This window comes from Solanum stenotomum, chromosome 2 (assembly GCF_019186545.1).
Source record: "Solanum stenotomum isolate F172 chromosome 2, ASM1918654v1, whole genome shotgun sequence".
NCBI classification, from domain to species: domain Eukaryota; kingdom Viridiplantae; phylum Streptophyta; class Magnoliopsida; order Solanales; family Solanaceae; genus Solanum; species Solanum stenotomum.
Window position 1 is genome coordinate 56,724,628 of NC_064283.1, and position 11,370 is coordinate 56,735,997.

Consider the following 11,370-nt stretch of genomic DNA (forward strand, 5'->3'; position numbering starts at 1 on the left):
GGTAATATAAAAAAAATTAATTATGTTTTCTTGATTTAGTAAGTTAAACAACTCTTTTTAGTATAATGATCGACTAATATAAAATGAAAGAAGTGTTCAATATTTAATACATTTCTCAAAGCATTAAATTTAATACTATAGTTTTGTCATTATTTAAGGAACTAAAGTGTCATTATCCCAAATCCAAAATTTCAAAAATCACTCCCTTTTCCCGCTGAAATCCTCCTTATAAATATAACAACTCTTCGTTTCCCACCATTTTTTCTCCATTTTTCAAAAAACAAAAACAATGGCACCGAAAAAACCCTCTTCTTCTCCGATTCCCGTCGGTAAGAAAGAACCAAAAATTTTCCGGTAACAGTTCAATAATCTTCTCATAAAAATCTCTGATTTTTTTTCATTTTTTTGTTCTAATTTTAAGGGAATTGCGAGGTTGTTGTGGAAGCTGGGAAGTTTACCTCAGAGTTAAACGAAAATAGTCTCAATATTTCTTTGTCAAAGAATGTCAAAGTCAAAATTTCTGGTAATTTTTTGTTGTTGTTGTTGTTTACCTCTGGTAATAAATCTGTGGTATATACAACTTTTCTGATGGATACTGAAAATTTGATGCTTTTTGAATCGTGTTAGTACTCTTTTCATTTCAATTTAAGTGTTTTAGTTTGATTGGCATGAAATTTAATTAAAAAAAAGATAAACTTTTGAATTGTGTGGTTTTAATATAAAGATATGTGTAGTTTTTTAAATCTTCTGGTTATAAAATTGTCAGGTAGAATGTCGGAATTAGAGAACTTAATAATTATAGAAAAATACACTCATTTTGGGACAGACTGAAAAAGTGTATTTTTTAGTATTTGTTTTGGGATTGAAGGAGTATTATTGGTAATATTATAAAGTTGTTTACTTTTTGTTAATGTGTTTGTAGTTGTGGATGGTGGGAATCATTCAAAGGAACTCAAAAACCCTATTGAGTATGAGGAAAATGGTAAGGAGTATTGATTCTTTGTTGGGATGAATTTCTCTTTTTCTTGTTTTTATTGAATTTGTTGTGTCTATAACTTTTCTTGATTGGTGAAATGATTGATTTTGTTTTGGGCTTGTGGTGATTAGGAAATTATTGTTTTGTGCTCATTAATCCCAAAGATGATGATGGAAAAACCAAGTCTTTACTTCAGGTAATTCCTTCTTTTCATGTGTGTGTATGCCTATATTTGTTTATAGGTATTTTGAGTGCAGTGTGTATATTCAATTCAATCAACCTTGCCTCAGTACCAAGCTACTTCATGTCAATCATATGAATTCTATGTATACATTGTGCTTGATTCCTTAATCATATTTAGACTTTTGTAGCATGTGCGTATAGTTCCTTTAGCTTAGTTCTTGGACACAACCTTTCTCATGAGTCTTGCTCTTGCACTTGAAACTTGTTGAGGAAATGAAATGGTAATTTGATAAGATTTGGTTGGGCATTTTGCTTACAGCATTATGCAAATCTGGGGGTACCATTCTCCAAAGAAAATGATTGTTTGGTTAATACTAGCTCTGTATTTTTGAAGATACCTTCCTGTCTGTCTCTGCCAGTACTCAACAAAGTTCTGCCAGAAAATGGTGGCTGACATTCTAAGTATGAATTGGTCCATAATTTAATATGTTTGTGTAGAGTATTAACCTATAGATGCATTGATATCAACTACGCAAAGCTCTGAACATAGGGTGGTAGGGGAAATCCGCTATTTCTGTGCATTTGTGATTAATTGCCCTTTCTATGTTCATTGGTTGACAAAATCAGCAAATAGCAAATTATGTTAGTCGTGTTGCTTATGCATTGTATTTCAAATGAAGGCTGTGTTTTCTTGCTCTGTTGCTTGTTTGTGCTTATCTTTTACCCAGTTTGATAGTTGTAGACTAATTGGCAGTTCTGCTTGCAGTGAGTTGGTTCCTTGTATATTCCTCACTTGTTTTTGTCTATGCTGTGGCAGGAAGTATTGAGCATTTATTCTAAAGAGCTTCCGGCCATGAACTATGCTGCAAACACAGGAAAAGAATCACAATTCCTTGAAAGATGTGTATCAAATGGGTATAAGCTTGTAGTTGATTTTTTCTTGTGTACTGATATGTTTTGTCTGTGCTCATTTAGTACAATCCTGCATTCTTGCTATCATTTTCTGCAAAAGAAATATTATAGTCTGCTGGATTTCACAATATCTCAGATGGATGAGAATCTGTATTCATTTTGAATGTTGATTGCTTTTGCAGGAAGTACTGCACGCTAGTTCTGAAAACCAAGGATAACATAGACCCTGGGGAGGTATACTCTCAAGCATTACTGCACTTGTGCTTATTATGTGCTAGGTGGGATAAGTGGAATGAAAAATATTCCATCCTCAAGGTCATCGAGCTTGATGGCATGCATATAGATGATTTGTATGTATTAACTATTTAACTGAACAAGTCTGTGTTCTTGCAAAGATTTTCTGGTTTTATACTATAGTCTACAATCTACACCTTATATCAATAGTCATGATTGACTGCACGTTGCTTTAACTGAAATTCTGCTCTAATCCCTTTTTTTGCTTTTCATTATGTCAAAGGTTATTGCAGCAGTCACTTATCAAATAATCCCAGCTGATATGCAATTTGCTGAGGTTCCTCTTGCGGCTGTTAAATCAGTTTACCAACTCAAGGTCCTCTAGTTGTTCTCTAGCTTTAATATGAATCTTATGTCGATTTGTGATTGTCGTTTTGATTCATAGTCTGGCTTTAGAATACACTCATCATTTCCCTCATGCTTGCAAGAGAAATGACGCAAAATTGAAAATATTGCTGTCAAAACTGTGTAACTTTGTGACAAACATAAATGTAATGTTCTGTTTGAACTTGTTAAAAAACTTCATCTTTTTTACTCTTTATTTTACTTTTCTTTATTCTTTTTAGGAGAGATGCCTATTATAGACTCAAATTAACCAAATAAGAGTGCTCATTCTTTACCAGTTTAAGCTTCTAGCTTTGGTACACATCATTCAACAATCCCTTCATAACTATTCTGAATTTCTAAACAAGGTGCACCAATTTTTAAGTTTGAAAAGCTTAACATTCCAATGCACGTGCATGCAATTAATTTTGACAAATTTCCATACTAGATAATGCTCAATGATATAGGAACTTGGGACAATATTAACACCCTGAGCTTGCAGGGGATTGGTTATTTAATCTATTTGGAGTTGAGGAAAAGATTGCAACACGTGGGTGTTCGAACAGTACTTTGCTGGGGAGATAAGGAGTCTGAAGGATTTTGGGTTAAGCAGGTAAACCTTCAATGATGTTTATAAGAGAAATATAGCCAATTATGGTTGGTTTCAAAATATTACGCATTAGTAACATCTGTCTCTCCAAAAGGAAATATATAACATGTATTTTCTTAATATAAAAAACTATCAAAAAGCATGCTTTGTAACATAAGTTTCATAATTTTTATGACCCTTTATCAAGTCAAGAAATCCAAATATCAAAATGCATCATGGGATTATCTTCTGATATATCCCTCTGCATTTCTCTGAATAATTAGATGCAGATAATACAAACCAAACAGGTGCATAGATGCTGGCTATTCTGCAATCTGATCAATGATCATTGATTTATATGCACATGCTTTCACTGTTGCTCCTACACTCTATGATAATATGAAATATCTGTAGGGATTTTCAGTTATTGGTCAAGTTGACACAAAAGGCAGAGCTCGCAAGCTCCCTATCAAGGCTGATATTCGGAAAGCATTGTGCTTTCCTGGTGGTTCAAATCTCATGATTTCTCATTTCAATAAGGATAACTTACAGAGTTCTGCAGTGTATCTAAATCTGAAATTCCCCTTAAAGCCTTTAAGAGAGGATTTCCAATCTCCAATTCTCCAAGAACAAAGGGATACTCCGTCTGAGGGAAATAACCATTCCCTAGGAAGAAGTCAGGCAACTAAAACCATGGATTCTAACTTCTATGGTAAGTGAAGCTACTGCTTTTAATTTTCATCTTGTATCAACTGCATGGTAAGTTTTTTGTATCCTTGCAACAATTACTTATTTGCACACATCAAAATAAGTTGCTAGCTACATGGTGAATTCAGTAATCTTATAACCCTTAAATGCCTGGGTGCATCAACATTATTTTTAGTAATTTTTGAATTTAGAGAAAAAAGTAAGTTTAGAAGCATATTACGACTTATCTTTCCATGTGTATCACTAATCTCATTTTCTGTATTTCTTTCAAGATTGCCAAGATTTTCAACCTGGAGATGGTGCTATCGGGAGCAGCAAACATGGACATATAGGATTTAATGAAATGGAAAGCCAAACTCTTCTGAAGAAATGTTCCTGTTCAGCGTCAGGATCAAAAAAGAGGACTTGGGAAACCTCACACACTTCTGTTAAATCCAAAAAAATAAAGGGAGATCATCAAACTGACTGTGACTTGCATTCTAAGGACATTAGCTTAGAAAGTGTTTCGGGGAACAGTTTTTCTGCTATCTCTAAGAGCAAATGTCAGGTAGGTATTACTCCCAAGGATCCTTTGACAAGTCACTTTCTGGAAAAGAATGCTGTAGAAGCTGCAGCAGTTACTTTGACATATGAAGGGCATAGTAGTCGAGACATTTCTTCAAGAGGGACAAACTTCAGAATTATGCTGATGAACATTGCTGATAATAGTAAAAAGGCAAATTTGACCAAGGTATACTCTAATTGCCTACTCTCTTCCCAGATACTGTTTTAATGATTATTTGATGTTTAACCCATTTCCTAATATAATTTTGTAAACTATGCTTATTGTTCCTTTTAAATGCACATTTTATGCTGAATATGCAGATAATCGGAGACCTTGGTGGAGATGTTACTGCTGATGGAAGTTTAAGCACACACGTAGTCACTGGCAAAGTGAGGAAAACTTTGAATTTCTGCTCTGCTCTCTGCTCAGGGTCAGTTTCTTTTATCTTGACAGTTCCTTAAATGGAGATTTGTTGTTTTCCTATTTTCTTATGTCTACTGTTTCTGCTAGGCCACTTTGTTGTTCTTTATCAGTAGTAATATTGAGAGGGGAAGAAAAACCAAAACTGACCAATTGAAGACATAAAACCAGGAGAGGTAAAACATACATAAAGTTGTGTTAATTAGGCTATAGTACTAGTTCAGAATAGTCAGGAGTAAGTCCAGGTTTTAAGTCTCTCGCAATACTGGCCATGGGCATGTGAACTACAGTTGATGAGGAACGATCAAATCAAAGACCAGCATTGTGCTTCATAGGTTTATTTCAGGTTAATTGATGAGTATTTTCTTTCTTAAGATTACTTTCAGCTTTCCTTTATGAAAAGGATATTTTTCTAAGATGGACATCCTAAGAGCCTGTACAAAATTGTCACAGCATGTTCAAATAAGAGATTAAGGAACATTTTGTGCAAAATATCCTAAAACTGTGAGAAAATATAGGTCTGCATTTATAGGACAAGTTTTTGATAAGTTGATTTTTGTTGTGCTTTTAGTAAAAGGAGTATATATTCATGGCTGAAGCTACTGTGCATAGTGGTACCAAAGTGTTAAGATACTATTAAATGTCCTTTGAGTTTTTGAACTAAGGTCAATTGTCTTTACAACAACAACAACAACATATCTGGTGTAGCCCCACAAGTGGGGTCTGGGGAGGGTAGGGTGTACGTAGATCTTACCCTACCTTTGTGGGGGTAGTAAGGTCTACTGTCTTTATTTTCTTAAATGTATGGACAATACTTCATCCATTCACTTCTACTTGTCGTTCTTTTTGTCCAGCTTTACTTTTTGGTTTCCAGAACTTGCAACCTAAATTCTTGCAAGTATTTAGACTCCTAAATGTGATTTCATGTTTTCTTGTTTTTGATCATGTGGAAATGTGATCAGAGCTTGGATACTGTCACCAAATTGGTTGAAAGAAAGTTTCCGAAATGGCAAATTTTTAGGTGGGTAAAAACTGTTACTTTTGACCTTAATTGGAATATTTTTGACATTTGTTGATCAGTTGCCATTGGGTTTTTCAGATGAAATGCCTTTTATTTTGAGGGATGAAGACTATGAACTTAAGTACAGAAGTGAGCTAAAAGGGGCAGTTCTTAGAGCAAAAGCATACCCCCAAGCTCTTCTCAAGGATTATGACATATGTCTTGCAGCTCATGTTCATCCTCCAATCGGTACCTTATCAGCCATTGTAAAATCTGCAGGAGGCAATGTGAGTTAGTAATATTTATTAACCGAGCAAGCATTTTTTGGAATATTCAAAATGTTGTTTATGGATTCATATAGTTGACCTCAGCTTGTTTAGGACTTAAACATAGTTGTAAGAAATGAGGTTTATGTTGTTCCAAAATCATGTCAAACTTCAGCTCTCTCTACTTGAAAGAAAACCACAACAGGAAAAAATTGAAACTAAAGGAAATGTAGTTAAGTTATTTAGAAGCGCTAGTCAACTTTCTTAGCAGAATTTGGTTTTACGGCATCCTTATGTTTTATATCTCCATTGAGCATTTGTTGGAGAAGGGGAGCCTTGACACAATGGTAAAAAAATTCATGGTGTGACCAAGAGGTCATAAGTTCATGCTGCAGAAACAGCCTTTTGCAGGAATGCAATTAAGGCTGCGTACATAAGATCCAATGTGATCTGGCTCTTCCAGGAGCCCGTGCATAGAGGGAGTTTAGTGCGTAAGGCTTCCCTTTGCTGAGCATATATTGTGTAGACACTTTTAGATACATACAATATTTATCCCAACAGACATGTTTAATTTCCCCTGCATTATTTTTACGTGCATTACTTATCAAATTCTCAGGTTATATGTGGACTAAATCAAGTGAAAGATGAATCTAAAACCATATTCGTTGCTTGTGAAGAAGACATGGATGAAGCATTGTCAGCAGTGAAGAAGGGAATATGGACTTTTAGCAGTGACTGGTTTATGAACTGCATCATGAAACAAGAGCTTGACTTAGGAGCTCCTCAATTTGCAGAGTGCCTCTAATGCATAGATAAAATTGTTCAAACTGGTCTGATAATTATGGAAAAATGTGAATATTTCTGAGAAAGAAAATTGAAACAAATAAACTTAGGATTAATGTATATTTGCTGTTTGTTATTGACTGTTGGGGAGAAACACAACAGATGTTTTCATTTCTTCAAATTTCTGTCTCTTACTTTTTATTGATCACAGTGGAAGGTTAAATGGTGTTATATATGTTATCATTGTTATTGACTAAACATTTCTCCAGAGGCGGATGCAAAGTATAATCAACGGATTCAACTGAACCCATCATTTTTACACATATATTCTTAATTTTCTGAATCCATCATTTTTACACATAAGCTAATTGAAGTGCTAAATGATTATGTGGACCATCCAAGAATGTATATACAGAACGAAAATTAAGAATATATCATCTAGCACTTCAATTAGTTTATGAAAAAGCTACAAGTTTTTATAGCATCACTTTGATACCAAGTTTGGTATGTTTTGCTTTAAGAGTACCTTTATTCTCAACTTAACACACTAATAACGACAGATTCTAGTATTTGTGAATCCTTTTTTTTTTTAACAACCGTGGTGTCTGGGTCAACTTGCGTGCATCTCAACTAGTCCTACGGAATGTGTGAATTCTATGTCAATGTTTGTTTATAGATCAAAGTTTCTATGAAATGCAGATAGAATATTCAATCAACGAATCTTCCTTAATAGTAAATGATCACAATTGAAGGTTAAATGGTGTTGTACACTTGCACTCAACATCTGAGACTCTGGATCATTTTTCTTCCCAATTTCATATAAATGCTATCATTGTGATTGACTAAACCTTTCTCGATAGCAAAACATGACTATCCGTTATATGAGCATGTTGATCAATGATCATAAATGGCTGTGTTGCTTCCCAACGAATTCAATTCCACAAGTTCTCATCAAGTAAAATCGTCAACATTTCCATATCTTTTACTTTATGAGGTAATAAATTTCATTACAGATCAGAAGGCAAAAAATGTGTGTTGCATGCATACAAGTTCACCAAAAATAAAAAACATTACAAAAAGACTGTTTTCTATGAATGATACCCAGCCATCTATACAGATTAGAACCTTATAGGTGCACCAAAAGGAAATAAGGGGAAAATGACTATTCTTCAAGATATGATAAACATGAAAAAGTACAATTATGTATGTAAAGATATGGTCCTTGGGCCTAACTCAACCTCATAAGCTAGCTCACGAGGGAGGATTTCCCAAGTTCATACAAGCAGACTACCTGTTTATTCTCAACCTCTAACCCACTCTAACAATGTACAAACGCGAATTTCAAATAAGGCCTGATTATTGCTTATTCAACCATAATCAAAATACTGTCTAAGAAGATACAAGAGCTCAAGAATAAGCGGAATGAAATGCTGATATAGGTACACAGTCTGTCTATTGATAAGTCTGAATGCCTGCGAGGATAGTCTGAATAACTGTCATACTGACCGTGAAAGTAACAGCAAGGAACACAAGGAAATTCCAGGGATCATTATGGTACCTTTGCTTAAACTCATCATAGGCAAATGCCTAGATGAAACGAACTAACTAATCTTCGTGAGAACTTTTTCAACTTCTAAAACTCTTTTTCCTAAGTTTCAACCAAGTCTATCTCCAAATGCCTACTCAATTAATGATGGATCTTTCATGCATGTTGGAAAAAGTAAGTCATAGACTTTAGGTTTTTCATCATTCATCTACTGTAAATTTCTCATCATATTTTCGAGACTAGCAAAATGAAATGGCACATACAAAGCATGACTGCTCTGTTAGCTGTTTTAGATCAAAACATGGCCATAAGTTATATGAGCATGTTATCACAAGAGGCTGTGCTGCTTTTCAACAAATCCATTCTAAGAAGTTTTCACAAATTCAATTCCATGAGTTTTCATCAAGTGAACTCATTTAACATTTTCATATTCTACTATTGTGATAAGTACACAATCAAGATACAACCAATACATGAAAAACTACAATTACATACAAATATGCAGCCGAGCAAGGCCTTGTTATTGTTTTATTCAAATACAACCACAATCAAGATACAATGTATACATGAAAAAGTACAATTACATACAAATATGCAGCCGAGCAAGACCTTATTATTGTTTTATTCAAATACAACCACAATCAAAATACAACGAATACATGAACAAGTACAATTACATAAAAATATGCAGCCGAACAAGGCCTTGTTATTGATTTATTCAAATACAACCACAATCACAATACAACTCATGAAGATACACGAGCTCAAGAAAAAAGCGGAAAGAAATACTGATAGGGGTACTCAGTCAGTTTTTTTTGTATGTCTACATGCCTGTGAAGACGGTCTGAATTACAGTTATACTAACCGTGAAAATAACTGCAAGGAACACAAGGAAACTCCATGGACCACTAAAGTACCTTTGCTTAAATTCAGCATAGCCAACTCGTAGAGGGAGAAGATTTTTACTTTTGAAGTAAGTAGAAATCTGTCGTTTGACATCCTTAAAAGCTTGACGATTGGGCACATGATGTGCTGTTATATCTCTAAAGAAGTTAATCACTTGATCATCACCAAATTTGAGGTTGATCTGTATTACTCCCCTGGCTCGCAGCTCCTTAACATCTTCCTCTCCATTAATTAACATACTCATGAAACTCAAGTAAGATAAGATCCCAAAAGATGTATATTTGGGCGAATATTCATAAGCAAATAGGTTATAGAAAAGTGGTAGAGTCCATTCATCAATAATTAGTTGTGGAAGGAATAACTTCCCTGATAACATAGATAATTTAAGATGGATGTAGTTGCGAATGGCACTGCTGCATCGAATACCTACTTTCTTCAAATCTGTGACTGAGAAAGGTTGATGATCTTCTTCTTCTTCTTTGACATCATGTTTAAATAAAACAGTGATCCATAGGTCTCTATAATATTGAAGAAGATGTATAGGATCTGGACCCTGACGAAGGAAACCTTTGTTGATATAATTATCAAGTATAGGAGGAATTGGAACCTGGAAAGTAAACTCTTCACATTTGAATGCGCGTGCTAACACCTTTAGAACCTGGAAAGGCAATTGATTTTCAAGCAATAAAATGTCACGCCACACCAATTCTCTATGACGTTTCTTCAACTAGCTCCTCTTGGCACTAGTCATGAAGTAAATAATAAAGCAGCCATCGCGGAACATCATCTCACACCATTTACTGTCTGGATCAAATATATAACGTGTACGGTTACGATATGTGTCATAAAAATCCCGAGTACTGTGCAAGTCTTGTTCAACACTTACATACACTTGTTTAAGGGATGCGGCCAGCTCCTCGTCTGATGAGCAATTCTTATTCAAGGTAATTTCAAGTAACAATTCCCTCACTGCTTTCCGCTTGAAATTCTCCATGGGTCTAACATGATCTAGTCCGTAGTGAAATGGACCAAGGGAAACCACACAGGGCTCGTAGTACTTGTGATAATCTTCTATACTAAAACTGTTGCGAATTATATCTGGAATATCAAAATGTAACCACTTACCTTCTTTAGGTGGTGTTGAAGAGCCAGGACCAGGTATATCAATCATAGAATGTAACCACTCAGTTTCTTCATCTTGTGTTGAAGGGCCAGGTATAGAATGTAACCACTCCGATGATATCATCTCAGCCTCAAAAATTTACATCCAAACATCAGTTACGTTGGACCATATATATATACATGACCAAATGAATATTTTTTACGTAAAACCTACAATCCTTTTAATAGCATTACTTTGATAAAAAGTCTGCTATCTTTTGCTCTGTGTATGAAGGAAAATTTATGTTTTCCTACAACTAATTATTTTCTTATGTTTCCCTTGGTGAGTCATCACTACAAAATATTATTCTTCAATCACACAAAATATCTTTTATTTTTGGTTGACACTAAAAAATACTCTTTAGGAAAATAATTTTTGATCTGATAATTGATCTGGGACCCAACTCCGACACCCAAATTAGGACAAGACCCCGACGACCGTTCCAAAATGAGATGTGACCTAGAACCCGACCTAGGCATTTGACCAGGACCTGACCCAAGATTTTTTTTTTAAAAATAAATTGATGCGGTCGCGGGGGGCTGGGGAAGGGGATAGGGGTGGGGGTGGCATAGAAAATATTTTTTAAAAAAATTTGAAATATTCTTCAAAAACAATTATTTTTATAAAAAAAAATTTGATGGGGATGGCCTGAGTACGGTGGGGTAGGGTGGGAGGGCATAAAAAATAAAAAAATAAAAAAATAAAAAAATAAAAAATTTGAAATAATTTTCAAAAACAATATTTTTAAGAAAACAAA

The 11,370-nt window shown here is 34.6% G+C and overlaps 1 protein-coding gene across 3 annotated transcripts in view; it reads left to right on the plus strand.

Annotated features, from left to right (window-relative positions):
• Nucleotides 1-264: 264 nt before the first annotated feature.
• LOC125856692 (uncharacterized) overlaps nucleotides 265-11,370 on the plus strand; it is a 13,824-nt gene continuing 2,718 nt past the window's right edge. The window contains exons 1-14 of one of the 3 annotated variants that reach the window (XM_049536306.1): nucleotides 265-329; nucleotides 422-523; nucleotides 923-982; nucleotides 1,108-1,172; nucleotides 1,977-2,074; nucleotides 2,254-2,305; nucleotides 2,589-2,681; nucleotides 3,192-3,302; nucleotides 3,693-3,990; nucleotides 4,259-4,716; nucleotides 4,851-4,960; nucleotides 5,913-5,971; nucleotides 6,050-6,237; nucleotides 6,833-7,033. In XM_049536306.1, the coding sequence (XP_049392263.1) occupies nucleotides 290-329; nucleotides 422-523; nucleotides 923-982; nucleotides 1,108-1,172; nucleotides 1,977-2,074; nucleotides 2,254-2,305; nucleotides 2,589-2,681; nucleotides 3,192-3,302; nucleotides 3,693-3,990; nucleotides 4,259-4,716; nucleotides 4,851-4,960; nucleotides 5,913-5,971; nucleotides 6,050-6,237; nucleotides 6,833-7,021 (1,923 nt within the window). In that variant the 5' untranslated portion in view covers nucleotides 265-289 and the 3' untranslated portion in view covers nucleotides 7,022-7,033. Of the gene's footprint in view, nucleotides 330-421; nucleotides 524-922; nucleotides 983-1,107; nucleotides 1,173-1,976; nucleotides 2,075-2,253; nucleotides 2,306-2,588; nucleotides 2,682-3,191; nucleotides 3,303-3,692; nucleotides 3,991-4,258; nucleotides 4,717-4,850; nucleotides 4,961-5,912; nucleotides 5,972-6,049; nucleotides 6,238-6,832; nucleotides 7,034-11,370 lie in introns of those variants that run through there. The other 2 variants (XM_049536307.1, XM_049536305.1) reach the window with 2 other exon arrangements.